This window comes from Castor canadensis, chromosome 4 (assembly GCF_047511655.1).
Source record: "Castor canadensis chromosome 4, mCasCan1.hap1v2, whole genome shotgun sequence".
In the NCBI taxonomy this organism is placed as follows: domain Eukaryota; kingdom Metazoa; phylum Chordata; class Mammalia; order Rodentia; family Castoridae; genus Castor; species Castor canadensis.
The window spans coordinates 15,117,448-15,135,921 of record NC_133389.1 but is presented as its reverse complement, the minus strand read 5'-3'; the positions used below and the strand labels follow the sequence as shown (position 1 = coordinate 15,135,921).

Here is an 18,474-nt window from a genome sequence, read left to right as displayed (position 1 = left end):
AAGTCAGTAAAGAGAGTTGATTTCCCTAACTTACTGATTCAAGATGTTTGTACCTTTGTTGAATTTTACACGGAAAATAGATTCCCAGTAGTCTTTTCTCCATTCTCACCGTTGGGTCAGCAGAGATAAAGAACAAAACACTGTTCTAGCTGTTCAGAAAATTGATTCCAGGGCTCTGTCCCTAATTATTGGATTGATACTCATCTAGCCTCCACTGCTTCTTTTCCTGTTTAATAATACTTTTTTCACTTATTCAGGGTAGTTACTGGACTGTAAGAATGAGTCAGGTGTGAATGCAGTTTGAGGAAGTTAATAGAACCACTGGCTGCCCCTAATTCACTAGCATACACTGCCAGGGTAGCCAGTCAGTGATAATTCCCTAGTAAACACAGCATTATTGCTATCACCAAACATTGATTTCAACTGGGTAAAATTCCCAGAATAGATAGTACTCCCACTTGATAGATGAGGACACTGAGGTGCTGAAAAGTGAAGTGATTTGTGTAAATGAAGCCAGCACATTGGTGGCAGATGGTGCTAATCCTAACTCAGGATTGATTTACGGAATGAAACAAGTTCAGTCTAACTAAAACCAGCTCACAACTTTGTGTTCCTGTTTGTTTTCCTGTTTTTTGGAGGGGGTTTGCAAAAACAAAACAAAAACTTCTTTATATATAATATAGTTTTTCATTTATGTCTTAGCATTTCTAAGTATCATCAGTTTTATGCTTAATTAAAAGATGACTCTGGTTGTAGACTTGGAACATATTTTAATCTCATAATAGGGACAAAAATAGTCCTCCTTAGCCATTCTTTATTATCCTGGACCTTTCTGATATAAACCTTAAATGTCAGATCAAGAAATCATGTTGACATTTGCATATACTTTAAAGAGCATGTATGCTACTTTATCACTGAATTTTATGTACATTTGGTTCAGGTATGCACAAGCCATTTTCTAAGTGCATGTGTGTATGCTTTAAGCCATGAAAAGTTTTACTTTGAACTTTAAGAACACTATCAACTTGGATGAAGGGCAGGGCTCTTTGAGAGCTACATCCCAGCTGAAAGTTACCTCACTGCTGTTTGCTCATGTGAGATGAGGAAAGGAATCATGCTTCTTTTACTGTACTGTTTCAAGGATGAAACGAAATGATATGTGTAAAATATCTGAAATAGGAGTAGCATACAGGAAGAACTCCCTAAATGTTAGCAATTCTTAATATAGATCCTCTCCCGCATGTTATTCAGTTGTGATGTTGATTATATGGAACATTTATTTTGGCTGAAACGCAACCAAATCTAGGAGAATTATTACTTAAGCAAATGCCTCTTTGCTTCCAGCACAGGGTTCCTTCCTAAGCTACCCATTTCTTGACACAGTGGTGGCTGTGCTGTGGTGTATTTTTCAGGAGGATGTTACACTGGTCTTTGCGTATCATGATTTACCAGCAGAGAAGAGAATAAGCACCTTGTGTGCTGATTAATATCTGAAACAATATTTCTTTTTCTTTTCTTCTATATATTTTTTTGTACTGGGGTTTGAACTCAGGCCCTTGTGCCTTGCTAGGCAGGTGCTATACCATTTGAGCCACCCTTCCAGCCCGCTGATTAATATCTGTACCAGACTTTTAATGTCATGTAACTCTTAAGTATATATTAGTTCTCTTTTTATTTTTTGTTTCAAAGTATCTTGTTTAAAATACAAATAGATAGCATGTGTGAGGCCCTGGGTTTAATCCTTAACCCCTCCAATAAAGAAAAAAATTACAAAAAGACATTTAAAATTTTTAGGTTGTCACAAAGTACAAATCTTGCTGTGTATAAACTAATCCTTGCCTAGTCTTTTTCTTGGATTCCTGAATTCTAGAACAAGTGTTTTCTGTTTCGGTTGAATTCCTTCCCCTGTTTTCTTTTCTCTATGCCCTGCTATATAACTCCTTTTAAAAGTTTACCTGAGGTGGGGAGGGGGCAGGAGCAGTGGGAAGGTGGCCCAATCAATGTATACACATGTAAGTAAATGTAAAAATGACAAAATAAAAGAAAGGGAAAAAAAAATACCACAGACAAGAGAAAAAACAAGTTTACCTGATACTACTTTTGGGGGGTAGGGGGTAGTGACACTGGGGTTTTGAACTCAGGGCTTTGTGCTTACAAAGCAGGTTTTCTACTGCTTGAGCCATGCTTCCAGTTGTTTCGCTCTGGTTATTTTGGAGATGGGGGTCTCATGGACTATTTGCCAGGTTGGCCTCAAACCACAATCCTCCAGATCTCAGCCTCCCAAGTAGCTAGGATTACAGGCATGAGCCATCAGCACCCAACCTGATACTGCTTTTCAAATGGTTTCCATTCATTTATCCTTTGATTTATTTCCCTCCAGCTATTATATCATAGCATTTTACATATATGAACAGTCTTTTTTAAATGCAGTCCTTTCATTACCAATAGATACAGGTTTTATTGTTGGAGTTGTAGGTGGGGTTAGAATTTGAGAAATCAAGTATTCTTCATTAACCAACCATATAAATTTTGCCCAGGACAGAATGTGTTACTGAAAAGTAGTAGTTTTCTTGTTTTAGGGCTCTGAATTGATATTTTAGTATTTTTTCATTTGAGCATATTTTAAGTTGCAGTTTAAGTATTTATATACATTTAAACTTTGAAACTTCCTAGTAAAAAGTACATCTCAAATGATAAATGTGTCTATGAAAGTCTTCACTGCAAAAGGAACCCTAAAGTATATTTGTAATGCAGAATAATTTTATTTCTAGGATGAATTATTCCAGCCTATTAAAATTCTATTATTGAATTAATACCCCTAAATTTTATTAGTATTTCTTCTTGAAAATAAGGCATAATCATTATCAGTTGTAAGTATCTCATAAGGTATTAAAACCTTGCAGTTATAAAATCTTATCAGTTAATAATTTAATGGAATAAGATCATGGTGTATTTAGCTAGTTATCTCTAAGCAATCTTATGTTTTTAGACATTAAAGTGTTCATTCACAGCTTTGCTACCAAAACTTTCAAAACAGTCATTATTTAAAGGGGTAAACAACTCTCTACTAAAATATGCATGCTACAAATGTTTTTAAAACACTTAAAAATAGGCCATTATTCATGTACCCTTAAAACAGAGACTATATACAGCTTTTAATCTCAGATAAAATTTAGCTCAGGCTTTTTTTTTTTTTTTTCCTAATTTGGTACTTCCAATGAGACTAGATAAAGTGATCATCAAGTGTCAATTTCTGTATTTGGACAAGGAGGTGATATAAGTTAAGAAAAAAGTGTATTTCAGGATTTTCCAGCTAGTCCAAATAGATCCAAAGTGAATACTTTTATTATCTTCATTTTTTTCTTACCATTTTTAAATTAACCTTCCAAACCCCTACCACCAGTCTTGTATTTCTGAAAGAGGTGACAATGCCATTCTGGTTCTAAAATAGTCTGGAATTATAGCTCACTGGTTGGGTACTTGCCTGACATGTGTGAGATCGCAGGTTTGATTCCTAGCACGACAGATAGATAGATAAGATAGACAAAGACAAACCTCCCTCAGGTTACCAATTAATTTTCAGTCAGCTAGCAAGAAAAACATGATCTACTTCAACACTAAGTAAGACTTGGATTGGCTAGTTCTGGGATTAAGTCCACACACCTGGACCACCAGTGATTGACAACTACAGAAGCCCAGATGGCTGTGGATATGGCACTTGGTTCCCCTCCTTCAGAGCCCTCCACTGAACCGCATAGTGGCCACATGGATAATACAGTTATGCTATAGACACAGGGTTTTAGTTGAGTAATTTTAATTAGTGGTTTATTATAACCCTTTTTGAAGTATGTTTTAAGCAGATAAAGTATGTTTTAAGCAGTGGAAAGATAGTGAATAAATTTATAATGTGAGATAGCACATTATAAAAATATAGCAAATTTTTATGTTCCTGTGGCTTCTTGACTATTTCCTGGTAAACAGCTTGCTTTAATATGTTGTACATTCTTTTCAGAAGATTATTTTCATGTCTGTTATGTACTAGTAAACTACTTAGATAAATTGGGTGAGCTTATCTCTAGAATCTATTTTACTTTTAACTGGGTAATGAATGAAGTATAAGGTATTTTTAATATGTCATACTTTTGAGGATAGTGTCTGTAAGAAGATGAAAAAAATAGAAAAAAAAGAAAAAAAAAAAGGACCTCCCTCTGGTTACAGATCAGCTCTCAGTCAGAGAGGAAAACATGATCCCAGAGTTACCATGTAGGACAGAGTTGACTGGACCTAGGCAAGCCTGTGTGTTGTTATTGTCTGTAAAGTGCAGTAAAAAAGAGAGTATTGATTCCCTCAGTCATGAGGACACTAAGAATGTGGGGAGATGGCTGGGTCAGAATGGATAGAAGAAAAGGATGAATTCTTTGGAAAGTAGGTTAATTGAAATGAAGACAGGTTAGGGGCCAGGTAGGTGCTAGTTGGATGGAGTAGTTGACCTAATAGATGTAATATCAGTGAGGCATCTATAAAGCATACCCCAAACCAGAAACCAGGGCAGTCATCCTGGCCCTAGAATCAAGTAATAGTCATTTAAGAAATTTTCTAACTGGGAATCTGTTGTCAGTTCCTGTTTGAGGCAGATCTCTATATGAAGGCTCAGGAAAGAAGAGCAAGCAGTGTGTACCAGGTGGCGCCCATTGAGGCGCTTTGCTCCCTGCTTTACTAGGGACAGATGAGCAGGAAGCTAGGACTGAATATTCTTGCTCTTCTAAAATTGATGTACTCAGACTAGTTATGTTTTTTAAACTCTAGTTTCCTCAAATCTTTCTAAATTCAAAAACATGCCTTTACCAGCAAATTAGTACCTACATTTTATAGAGCAGATGATGACTGGTCCTCTGTGAACTCTTTGTGCATATTGAAGGTGTATGTTTGGATACACACCTGTAGATAGGTGCACTGTGGCTGCGTTCTCAAAAGAAGTAGTTGTGTAGTGGTCACACCCATGCTCTTCAGACCCTGAGCAAATGGAGAAGCACTCACACACCCAGAAATCTGGGAGTGGCCTGGAATTACCTGTAAGCCCCCTTTTCATTGTGAAATTTCATATTCATTTTTGTTTTACTTTTTACTATGTATTTGTTTTATTGTAAAAATAATGGCCCTCCTCCTCTACAGTCTTTGAGTGAAACTGAAGCCCATAGAAGCACGTGCTAGGTGCCCTGTAATTTTGTAATGTACCACTGAGTATATGCCCTGTAACTTTGTAATGTACCACTGAGTATACTCCCAAGAGCATATAAAACCAGTTTTAAGAGGTAATGATGGAAAGAAATTACTCAGTTAGTATAGGATGTGTTTTATTCTAGTCAAATTTTACAAATGAGTTTTTGTATTTCAGGAAATTCAGTATTGGAATAGAATCCTATTTGATAGCAGGAGAATTTTTCTTTAAAGCAAATATTTACTCTGATAGTTACCTTTATCATTTCAAATTGTTGCAAATATGATTTCTGAAATCTAAAATCTAGTTGAGAAAAACACGGAGAATAGTGTATATAAATTTTAAAGGAAGACTTTTATACAAGATTAAGGTCTTCTTTTAGATCTCCCTGAAAGGTGAGGAGGCTTAAGCATTAGTATACATTTCTGAATAATTATATGTAAATATAATTTATATAGAAATGTAACATTATACCTTGCCTTTTGTGTTGTGGTCAAAGTTAGGTTCTCATAGGCTCCACAGGTTTAGGTAGATGTGTAAACATCACACAGTAGCCTTTTATAATATCAGGAATATATACTAGTTTAAAAGGTATGTAGTCAGAAGTAACATACATATGTGGAAATTTATTTTACGCTTAAGCTACAATATTGTGGCTCTTATTTAAGAAAGGGAGGTGGTATATTATTTTTTCATGAGACATGCAGTCATTCTTCAGTCTCCCTCTGCCTCTCCAACCTTACTTTCTGGTCTCAGACCCTGCCAGCCACAGGGACTTTTCTGTCCTGGCACACATGTTACTAGCTCTCCCAAGATGCTGTCCTGTACTCACAGCCTGACTATCTTTAATTTTGATTCTGTACAAGAGTCCTTTCTTTTGGGCAGGCCTTTCTGGGGTCTTAGTGGCTGTCCCAACCTGTGTGCACTTCTGCCATACTACTGGTCATAGGAGCTATAGATTGTGCTGTTTGTTTCTCCACTAACCTGGGAGGCCTGAAGGGCGAGGGCTGTGCCTCCCATGTCTGTCTATCCCTGCCAGTTTTTAGATGCTTAATACATGCTCTTTTGAATGCACACTTGGACTTAGTTGCTTTTTATGAATTCAAAATGAACAAAACTAGTGGATCTCATCTATGGGGAAACATGTGTGCCAGCTTTTACTTACGAGGGCAGGGAAATGCAGAATGTGACTGGGAGTCTCATTTTTGGAACTGTTGGAGTGAGGGGTGGACTTGGTGTCATCTGAAGAAAGAAGGAAGCGAGGTTTTGCGGAGTTTCTAGGAGCCAGTAGGTTAAGGTGATATTTCAGGACAATATAGGCAGCCATTTGGCTCAAATGTAATACTGATACAAAAATTGATATGTCTACTTCTTCAGTAACATTTTCTGTTGTTTTTTTGAGGTAGAGTTTTGCTATGTAGCATAGACTGGCCTCAAATTTGCAATCCACCTCCCTCAGTCTCCCAAGTATTGGGATTACAGGTATGTGCCACCATGCCTGGCTTCAGTAATGTTTTGTAAAGAAATATAATAAATACTCCATGGAGCTGTTGTGATAATTAAACTATGCATCAGATGATGCTCCTTTTTCTTTAAGATGGCACTGATTAATTTTGCATGCTCTTATCTAATATATATCTCTATAATTTTTCCTCTGAAATCATGACTTCCTTCTCAACTGTGAATTGTCTCATTTTTTTCTGATGGTTGACTAATTCTGTTTGGGGTATTTTTACCAGAATTTTGATTATAACAAAGCTGTGTTTGTTAGCTGTGTCTTGGAATGGGCCTGGAAAAGTGTAGTTTATTAAGCATAGAGGTATGTACATTAACAACATAGAATGTGTTGGCATTTTTTTTTTTGTTATTTCACCCAAATATTTTGGGGGCTTTTTAGTGGTATCCGTTAGAGTGGATCAGCTAACAAATATTTTTGAATGCTTTAACTATCGGTTAGTATTGAGGACTATTAAAAGAATAGAACTGAGCATCATCACGATGCTCAAAAAGTTTTGCATTTTGGAGTATTTCAAATTTTGGATTTTCAGTTTAGGGGTATTCAACCAGTAAAGTCTGTACAAATAGTCTAAAATCTGTGCAAGCCCAAAATCTGAAACACTTATGGTCCCAAACATTTGGATTAGGTACTCTCATCCTGTAGTGTAGTATTTGTGGATAGGGTTGGGTGGCAACAGATGTCAGCCTCCTGTAATTTTTATGAACAAACTGCCCTCAGTGTGCAGAAATATAAAAGGATACGTCTTTGCTTTTCTGCCATTAGTGAAAGTAGTTGAACTCTCATACAGAGTTAGACAATGACATTTAAAATGTACCAACTCTATTGCATTGCTGTTTACTCTAGGCTAAACTTTAAACCTAAGCACCTGCATTTTAATTCCCAGTCTAGCAGATTTAATTACTGAAAAACCTTACAAGATTCATTCACTTACCCATTTGTCCATTCAACAAAGTCATTGTCTACTTTGTGCTAGACAGTTTTTGTTTTGTTCATTCTTTGAGTGAATACATTTGTAAAGCATCTACTCTTTCCTACACACTGATTAGGACATAAGGGGAAAAGAAGCAGTCTTTGTTCTCTGGAAGGTCGTAAGTCTAGTGGAAGAAATAAATAAGCAGATAATTAAAACAAGGGATTTCTAGTTGAAATAGAAGTGTAGTACAGTTGGTATTGAGTTGAGTCTTAAAAGGAATATGTGGCAGCCAGGTGCTGGTGGCTCACATCTGTAATCCTATTTTAATTAGGAGACTGAGATTAGGAGGATTGATGTTCAAGGCCAGCCCTGGCAAATAGTTGAAAAGACTCCATCTTTAAAATAACCAGAACGAGATGGACTGGAGGTGTTGTTCAAGCAGTAGAGTGTCTTCTTTGCAAATACAAAGCCCTGAGTTCAAATCCTAGTCCCAACCCCCCCCCCAAAAAGGGGATTTTAATAGATAAAAAGCATGAAAAGCTAAAAAAGAACAAGTTCCAGGCACAAAGAGTAACATATGGAAAGGCACAGACCAAATGAGAACCTGAGATGGGTAGGAACTGTAGTTGCTCTGACATGGATGAAACAGATGTGAAGAAACAAGGGGTGAAAGGGCTGAAGAGCCTTATTTTTGAGGATTTCAGTGAGTAGGCTTAAGAGCAGTTGGAGCAATTATAAAACTGAAGCTAGGATGTAGTTGTATGGGGTAAAGCGCATTAGAGAAATAACTCTGACAGTATTATGAGGAGTGAATCAGAGGGAGGGAAGCAAGACTGAAGTCAGCATTATGATGCAGTTAGAGTACTCCAGAGGAAATGTGGTTTGAGTCAGAACCAAGGTACTAGAACTAGATGGATAGGAGCTGATGCAATGAATCAGTCAAGGAAGCCTGGTGAGCAGATGGGCCTGGGCAGGGGGTGGTACAGAAGCATCATATCTAAGAAGATCTGTTTCACAACCAGCAGCAACATCTTTATAAACATTCACCCCGTGGAACTCTATATATCTGCAGAACTCTGAAAGTTTAAATCTTTGGGCAGTGTTAAAAATTGTTTCTATCAATTTCATAAAATTCAGCAGTGCTTTACAGTGTCTTGAGTCTTATGACATAAGACATTCTCTGTGATTGTTTGTTATTCCCTACATCCTGAGTTACCCTAACCTCTTGGTCCTTTAGCTCATGTTCCATCGCCATCAGTAGATTGTATTTACACCCTTCTTGTCTTACTGTGTTGGTATATGTACTATGTTGATAGCACAGACCATTATTAACCAATCGGCTTTAAAAGTTTTCCATAGTTTTCATTAAAGTACTGTTAATTGTTCATGCAGCCCGTACTTACAATTGGAAAATGAGATAACTATTTCCTTTTAATTAATGTTTAGGTTAAGTGAATTAATATATATCTACTAGAATTAGTATGAGGTTATTGGAGATAATGGTGCTTTAGGCTGTTGGTGCTACTATAACACAAACAGACTATAATAGATGAGAATGAAGATAGGGAAATAGAGGCTATAAAGGGATAAAAGAGTAAGTGGCATGTAATGAAATTGTACCTACAATTATGATTTTGAAAGTATTTTTAAAATGCTAGTAATGAGTAATGAAGAGAAAAACTCAGAATGCTAACACTGGTTGAATTGGGGTGACAGATTTGAGGATAAATTTTCTAAACTCTGTTTTCTAAACTTTTAAAAATATAATTCTAATGCTCTCATTATAAAATATAATTATTTAAAATGGTAATATGATGATGGTATTGAACATTTTGTTTGGAAGCATTATATTATTTGAAGTCTGTTGAGAATTTGTCTCTCCAAAAACACCACTAACCCCAATAAGGAAATAGCCTTCTTTAAGAATTTTTCCAAATAAGAGGAAGATTTTATCTACTTTTAAGATACTGAAATTCTTGGATGCAATTCTCCTTCCAAACCATCTTGAGATTTTTAGTAGGCTCTTTAAGCTCTTTTTAAAAATTGTAAGTTGCTAACTCAATCCAGATAATTAAAAGCTTTCCACCCCATTCTATCAAATTGTGGGTTCCATATTCTCGAATGTAACACACTCACCAGTCACTCTTGCTTTCTCTTTTGCATGGTAAGCATTGTCCCCTTAGGCTCTCTGCTCTCAGAACAGAAACACAACTCTTTTTTTAGAGTTGACGTCACTTAAGCCTTAGGTGGGTGTTGTGAGAGAGTATTATTCCCATCTGCAAGTGACACTTGTTACTGGGGTTTGAATTTAGGGCCTTCACTGATTAGGCAGATACTCTCCAATGTGAGCCATGCACCCAACCCTTTTTTGCTTTTAGTTATTTTTTTTTTTTTAGAAGGTCTCGCGCTTTTTGCCTGAGCCAGCCTCGTTCCACGGTCCTCTCCCATATAGGTGGAACAGCTACATACTCAGCTTGTTGTTCTGATGGGGGTCTCACTGATTTTTGCCCAGGGTTGCCCTTTAAGTGCCATCCTCCTGATCTTTGCCCTCAGAGTAGCTGGGGTTACAGGTGTACACCACCTTGCCTGGCCCCTAGTTTTTGTTCTAATCAACATGATCATCATTTTTGTGGTTGCTTTTTAGTTAGATTTGGCACCTGTTCCTTTAATGCTTTGAGGGCAGGATCCATACTTGATTTAGCCCTTGTTTTCCTTCCTTAGTGGGCAGGCTCACCTCTCATCTGACTTTTGCTGATTTCTTAGTGAGCTTCTTTTGAAGTATTACGTCATTTTGAGTGTGTGTTCCATTTTTATTCTTCATTTAGAGAGGGTTTTTGTTTGGTTTAGTTTGGTTTTAAGAAAGCCATACGAAGTTCATTTTAATGTTGGAACTATAGCTCTCATAATCATAACAGACACAGATTTTGTAAGCTGTAAGAAAACATATATTCTCAGGATTTTTCAGTTAATGCTTTATTTTAAATATAGAGGTAAACTAATGAAAAGGATGGACCATGGATTCTCTGTTAGTCAGAGAAAGTAAGAGAAAAATTATTTATTAAAATCTGTCTCAAATTTATGTAGCAAAGTAGCAGATGAATTGCTTTCCTATTTTGACCAGTGTGCCTACAATAAATGGTCAGACTCATTAACCTGTAGAAGGTAGGAGTGTGGAACAGAAGAACTCCAGATCATCCCTTTCCTGTTTCCACTTGTTCATTCAGTGTGTGGACCTGAGCTGTAATGAGCTAAGTGAAGTCACTTTACCAGAAAACCTGCCTCCCAAACTACAAGAGCTAGACTTGACTGGAAACCCTCGCCTTGCCCTCGATCACAAAACCCTGGAGCTGCTGAAGTAAGTATTTTGTAAGGCATTGTATCCCCAACAGTGTTCACTGGCAGTGGGACTTACACCTTGGTGAAAACATGAAACAAAATGTGAAGTGTCTGTTGATACTAGCTATACCTATACACATAGTAGGATACAGAAGACAGAGGGAGAGCAAGGAACAACCAAGATATAAACTTAAATTTCAATAGTACCGATAACCACAGTTGTGACACCTAATGCAAATACTAGGAAGGATTTTGAAAGAGACAGATGATGTGGTGGAAATTAGTAATTTAGAACTATAATCTAGACTAATGTTTAAACAAAACTGGAAATGTGGAGTAGTTAGATCCTGCTGAAGTTCTCTTCGTGTTTTGGGAAGGAGTTCATTAACAATGCTTCATCCTTGGTGGTAATAAAGAATTTTGGATTGAAATTTGCTTAAGGTAACATCAGAAGAAAAAATGTTCTATATGAATGTTCATCACATAATTCTAAATGTCTGTTAGTAGAATTAAATTATACTCCACTGTTGAATATTAAAATTACAATGTAGAGTTATAACCCTAATTAACTGGCATTAGTATGGCATTAAGTGAAAAGAACATTTACAAAGAAATTTGTACACATACAATCCCAATTTTGCAAAATAAATGTGTGTGCATGCCTGAAAAGATAAGTAACAAAATATTAAAATAGTATTCTTTAAGGTTTGTGAGTGGTCTTTATTTTCTTCAGAATCTTCTGAATTTTCATTTTATTGCAGTCTTTCTGAAAGCAGCAGTATTGAACATTGACCCACGTTACTGTTTCTAAAGTGTTGAACTATTTATTGATGAAAACCATCTTCCATTATCTTAGAAGAAAACTGTAAAGAAGAGAATGTTGGTGAAGTGTCCATTAGTACTATCTTTGGTTTAGGGCAAACTGAAATTCGAAGGGCTCTTATGGGATTCCTGGATAGAATTGGCCTAATTAATGCCTCTTGATGTTTTAAGTACTTGGTGGTTAAAGATGTTTTTGGTGTATAACTAAAGACATCTGCCTAAGCATGGTGTCCTGTGGAAGACATGGGAACCTATGTTCTTGCCACTGTTTTAACAATTCTGACTTTATCCATTAAGCCTTGGCCTAATTCCCCCAGTCAGACCAGACCTCAGTGACCTCATCACCTGTAAGATAAGAAGGATGGCAAGCATGATCTCAAAGTACTTTTCAAGACCAAGAATACATGACTCAGCAAAATGTATTTCCATCTTCATGAGGAATTTGTACAAATATACGAAATTTTTGTGTTTAAGAATTGTGTCAAGATTTGTCAGAGAGTAGAATTAGCTATTTAGAAAAAAGCTGTATCAAAATAAACTCTAGCTGATTTAAAGAGTTAAATCTATAAAATAAAATCACCTGAGTGTATTCACAAGCTAAAAAAGGACTTTTTAGGTTAAAAGGGGTGGTTCTCAAGAAATCAGTACATATAGATCATTTTTGATGTTTGTTATACATATTTATACATAAATATTACATGTGACTATTTAAAATATCTATTCCAAAAACTACCAAGAGTAAATATAAAAGAGAACATTAACAAAAACATAAAAGTTTTGTTTTGTTTTTTTTTTACTTTTCATGACTTTATTCATCAGTTTGGACCACCAAAAACATAAAAGTTAAAAGCATTAATATTCTTTTTTCTTAGCATATATTAAGTGTACAAAATGAGTCATTATGACATTTTCATACCTGTTTTGTGAACTTTGATCACATTCACCTCCATTTCAGTCTCTTTGTTCCCTCTCCTGCTGTTCCTGCTTCCCTGATACTCTTACTAGAAATTGCTCTTAAAAATCTGTAAGGAAAGTTCTCATTAAACAGAAAATGAGCCAAGGACATTAACATTTAACATAAGAAGTACAGGTAGTTGCATGAAAAGATGTTCAACCTTATTAGTATATCAAGAAAATACTAAATAAAGTATTCAAATAACATTTCAACTTGGTGCTACTAGAGGAATAAACATTGGCATAGATTTCTTAAAAGTAACTTGCCCACTCTATCAAGTTTTTCAAAATATTTGTGTACTCAGAACAAGGTTCTCTACAGGAAAAATTTATTTAAAAATCAGAAGCCAGACGTGGTGGTGCACAACTGTAATCCCAGCTACTCAAGAGATAGAGGCAGGAGGCTCTCAAGTTCAAGGCCAGCCCAGGTAAAAGTTAGTGAGACCCTATCTCACAACTAAATAAAAACAAAAGGGCATGTATTAAATGCAGGCAGGAGGCTCTAAGTTAAATGTGTAGTGCCTTAAAAACCCCACAAATAGTATTCGTTTAAAGCAAGGTATTTCTAATTATATTTAGAATAAACATAAAAAACCTGAGAAAATATTCATGAGACAATTAGAATAAAGACGCAAACCAGAGAGAAACAGAACAAATGACCCACCATTATATATACATAAATGAAAATCTGTTTGTCGAAGTTCCTACAATGGGTACATCTTTGGATGGCCAAACTATTGTGAAGGTATTGTGCTCTGAGATTTTTTTAAGAAATAGTAATGGACAGTGAATCATAATATGGAAAATGTTACTTTCTGCTTAACATCCAGCAGGGCGTGGGTGCTTAATAACTCAGGAGAGCGTCCACATATTACGTGTGGTTTTATGATTGACTTATTTGTTCTCCAGGAGCCAGGGTGAGTGCATATGAGAACTCTGGTGGGATTGAGCTTCCAAACTCTCGGCCTCATTTGAAGATGCCCAAGAGTCAACATGCAGCACTCTTCAGATGGCAGCTTGGCTGTTCTGTGTGCAGCTAGGCTGTTCTGTGTGCAGCTAAGCCAGAGAAGGAGCAATGACTGCTTCACTAGAAAGGATTGTTGAATGGGGCAAGAACAGTGGGATTATTTTTTCTTATAATGATCAGGCTAGGAAATGGAATTATTTCTGTGACACTCTAGTCTGTAATTATCAGTGTCTTTGGAAATGAGCATTTACTTTTCCCTAGAATTCAAGAAGGTAGCAAAGATGTAGTAACAGATGGCTTTTAAGAATCCCTAAAATTTAGTACCAGCTCATATAGAGAGCAAATAATAGTAGACTGTCTTTTTTGTTGCGTTTCTTTTATTGATGATATTGAAAACTTTGGAAAGAGGATTTTTAGCCCTACTCTAAAATGAGATATTAATTTGATTTGGGGATTCCATGTTGACAGCATCTATGGTTTGAATGTTTTTTCAGCTATTTCAGATGGGTTGGGGAGCAAATATTTGCTAGTAATTAAGGGTAGAATCTTTTCTTCAACTAAATATTTTAAAATTTCACCTGTTTCTATAATCAAAGTGATTATACTGATTTACATCCTAGAGTTTTAACTAGTTCTTAGGAAGAGTATTAAGTATTTATTAGATTTAGGAGTTAATGAATGCATCCAACAGATAATTTAAATTCTTGGAGTCATGACAAGAGTATTTAGGTATGTAAGTTGTTAAGAGATGGTGCATGGCTTTTTCATCTGTTTAAATAATACGGGTTTTCCCAGTGGCAATTTGCAAAAAGTACCAGGATTTATTTTACCATGTGGTAGCCAGTCTTTCTATAGATGAACTTTACATCTGTTATGATGTCCCATTTGGGGGTGCTGAATGCTTTCTAGTAGGCTGGTTTTTAAGAAACTCTATTTTAGGAGGGAGAAATACCATTTGAGAGTATACTTTTATTTTTTTCATAGTATATCTGTTTTGGGTCCTGTTCAACCAATTTAAGAGCTGAGATGAGAACTTAAATCTCACAGTTTAAATACATGTAGTTAACTTGTAATTTATTGACATGGCCCTCATTTACTTTTTAATTTTACATGTACATTTTCTTTTATCCTAGAAGTCTTAGCATGCATGGCTTATACTAGTGAGGGAAGAACTGGGAGATTCAGGGAATGGCAAGTCCTCAGTGATGCTTGCTAAATATTTGAAGGGACAATATGAGCAGAAATGGGATACAGAAATGAATATTGCAGAATTTTTTCACATCACCTACCCACAATATAATTTGGTCTTTTCAAGTTTCAATGTAATTTGGGTGTTCATGGCACAAGAATACACCCAATCTAATAGGTAACTTTTGTTTTTTAAGCCAAGGCTGAGAGTTGTCCTTTTCATTTCCAGAAGGGAGAGCAGACATCTAGTGTGGAGGGTATGACAGTCTCTAATAGCTGTTTGAAAATGCTCATGAAAACTAATTTTCATGCTGTGTATGCATGCCCCTTGGTCTTCACTATGAGTAGAATAGCTGGTTCTTGTTACTGATACATATTTCAGACACAATAAGAAATGAGAAGTTGAGAGTGCAGACATTTTTCATTTCTCAAATGAAGGTAGCAATTCATACCTGTTTGCTTTTAATGATTCCTTTTCCCTTTTTCTGTTGTTAGCAACATCCGCTGCTTCAAGATTGATCAGCCTTCATCAGGAGATGCATCTGGAGCCCCAGCAGTGTGGAGTCATGGTTACACTGAAGCTTCAGGGGTGAAAAACAAGTGAGTTGGATAAGATTTTGGAGCAAAAACTGCCTCCTTGCCTGCCTTCCTTTCGTAGGGGAGGAAAAAACCTAGTACTATAGCACACTCTTTTTCTCATGTAAGGTTTCTTTTGAGTGTGACTCTCCAGAGCTAGCTCCCTCATGACTGAGTTTAAACACCCAGCTAAGGCCCTACTTGGCATCACATACTCTCCTTTTGTGAGACATGTTGCTAGGTTACAGTGTAAGTGACACATTATAGCTATGTAAGACTCCAGTGTTAAGAAAGGACCTAAGTATTGAAATGCATCCCTGCTCCTTTGAAAAGACCCTTTATCTTTCTCTGAAGCCTGTTTACCAAACAAAACAGGGATAGTATTAAGGGAAAAGTAGCTTTGATTGTCCATATTTGAGATCATTTACATTGGTGACTGTGGAACTATTTCTACGATATGAGTTAGGTTGGCAGGAGTTTGATGCCCATTCCTTAACATCATCTACTTGTCTTACCACCAAGTGTTGTCTATCTTAATTTCTTTTTCTTCCCTATTTTTATCAGCATGCCCTCTCTTAGATAAGTATGTTGATTTTCTTCAGAAAAGTGATCAGTCTTCTCAACTTTGCTTACACTGTATGAAGAGGTGCTAATAACTAATACTAGGAAAGTAAAGAATTATTTAAATTAGAGTAATCATAATTTCATTAGCTGGGGTATAAAAATACAAAATATGAGAGTTGAGAAAGAACAGAAAGTGGAAGAAGATGCAATAATAGCTGATATTAATATTCAATCCTGGGTGCACATTAGAACCAGTAAAGTAAGGAGCTTAAAAAACAGTTCTCAATCAGGTGTGGTGGTGCACAGTTGTCATCCTAGCACTAAAGAAGCTGAGGCAGGAGGATCACAAATTCAAAGTCAACGTGAGCTACAGAGTGAGATCCTATTTCAAGAAACAAAAACATTTTATATATATTTTTTCATTCTCCAGTGTAGACCCATTAAATCAGAATGTTTTAAAATCTCCCAGGTGATGCCACAGCATGTCCAAGATTGAGAACCACTGACTAGCTAAAAACCCTGCATGGAAACTAGAAGGTGCCATGCTGACTGCTTTTCTTTGGTACAGAAAACAGCATCAGCTCCAGTTCTAGATCTGATACACTGATGCTTTCTTCTTTCCCTATGGGGTGATTTGGTCTCATGCTGTCAAGGACCTTATGTCTTACAAGTACCAGTATATGAAAGCGTTTTCTTTTTCTTTTTTTTTTGGTAGTGGGAGGTTGGGGGGGACAGTTCCGGGGATTGAACTCAAGGCCTCACATTTGCTAGTCAAGTGCTGTACCATTTGACCCATACCCCCCAGTCCTGCTTTCTAATTCCAGAACACTGATGTGAAATCTAAAAGTGTTCTAAAATTTTCTGTGGATATTAAAATTTATTATCTACTTATCTATGTGAATTTAAGCAAGTCACCAATAAGATGTTTTTTTTCTACATCCTTTCCCTTCCACTTTTTTTTTAACTTTTGTTATATTGAAGTATAACATAGGTCCATAAAAGTGCGTAAGTGAATTGTCCTGAAGTGAACACACCTGCAGACTACCACCTTGGTCAAGAAATAGAAGATAAACAGCACCCCAGAAGTCCTAGCCCACCATCCGTCCTCACTTTATTTCCACTGGGTTTTTTTCCTTACCTTTTGACTTTACCAACAGAAGTTTCTCAAGCACATTTGGTGTTTCTTGTTTTGTTTTTATTCTTTGAATTTTGGGGGAATTGTAGATAAAGTGGTCATTTTAACTAGGAATTTCCCCCTTGCCACCTTGAAGGAAGGGTGAGCTGTGGTGTCCCTGCTTCTGAATCTCAGTAGATGTCTATTCTCTTCTCTCCCTCCTTTTCCCTTTTCCCTACCGGTCATTTCAGGAGCTGCAATTGGATAATTTAGGCTCTTCCTCAGACTGAAAAACACACAGGAAGCTTCAGCAGAAAAGGCATCCTAAGATACACACTGTGTTTAACACACACACACAAACACACACCCCTTAAAAAATAGTTTATTTCACACAACCCCATTCTGAATAGCTAAAATTCAACTTTGCCATAAATTGCCACATAATTTGGAATGACCAATTCTTCTTAGTAAATGGAAAAAGAATTCCAAAGTACTGAGGCAAGAACCAAAGCTCATGGTTTATAATCTGGGATCTCTACTTCTGCTACATGTGATGATGGGCCTTTCAAGTCATTGTCTCCTTAGTTTAATTTCCTCACCTGTAAAATGAGGGAAATCCTGATAGAGCTGATGTGAGGACCACATGAGTAAATGTGTGTGATGATGTACCTAGAACAGTGTGTGCCATATAAACCCCATTCAAATGTTAGCTACTATTATTATTAATGGTGATGGTTATTACTTATCCCTCAGCTCCTGAAGGGCAGTGATTATATTTTCAAGTTTATATCTCAGTTATCTAGCCAGAGTATAGCAAGTACTTAATAACTTTTTTCTTTTTATGAAATGATGTGTAGTAACAAGTAACAGTCTATACTCAGTAAAGTTCACCTTTTTTATTGTACAGTTTTATGAGTTTTGATGAAAAAATATCATCATGTCACCACCACCGCAATCAAGTGTGGAGCTGTTTTTATACCCTGCCCGCCAAATTTATCCATTTTGCCAGCTCTTCTCCCCACCCCCAGTCCCTGGCAACTCCTAATCTGGTTTTTTTTTTTTTTCCCCATTAGTTTTGCCTTTTCCAGAATAACATATAAGTGGAATTATACAGTTTATAGGCTTTTCAGTCTGATGTCTTCCACTCCATCATGCACTTGAGAATCATGTCAGCTGAGTAGATATTATTGCTGCATGGATATATTATGGTTTGTTTAGTCCACTCATTTGAAGGATATTTAGATTAGTTCAATTTTTTAACATTTATGAATAAGAATGCTATAAACAGCTGCATACAGGTTTT

At 36.4% G+C, this 18,474-nt stretch overlaps 1 protein-coding gene across 1 annotated transcript in view; it reads left to right on the top strand.

Moving 5' to 3' along the window:
- The window catches only part of Phlpp1 (PH domain and leucine rich repeat protein phosphatase 1), a 208,060-nt gene that overhangs the window by 171,972 nt on the left and 17,614 nt on the right, over window positions 1–18,474 (top strand). The window contains exons 13-14 of the mRNA XM_074069675.1: window positions 10,875–11,005; window positions 15,413–15,517. Coding sequence (XP_073925776.1) covers window positions 10,875–11,005; window positions 15,413–15,517 — 236 coding nt within the window. The remainder of the gene's footprint in view (window positions 1–10,874; window positions 11,006–15,412; window positions 15,518–18,474) is intronic.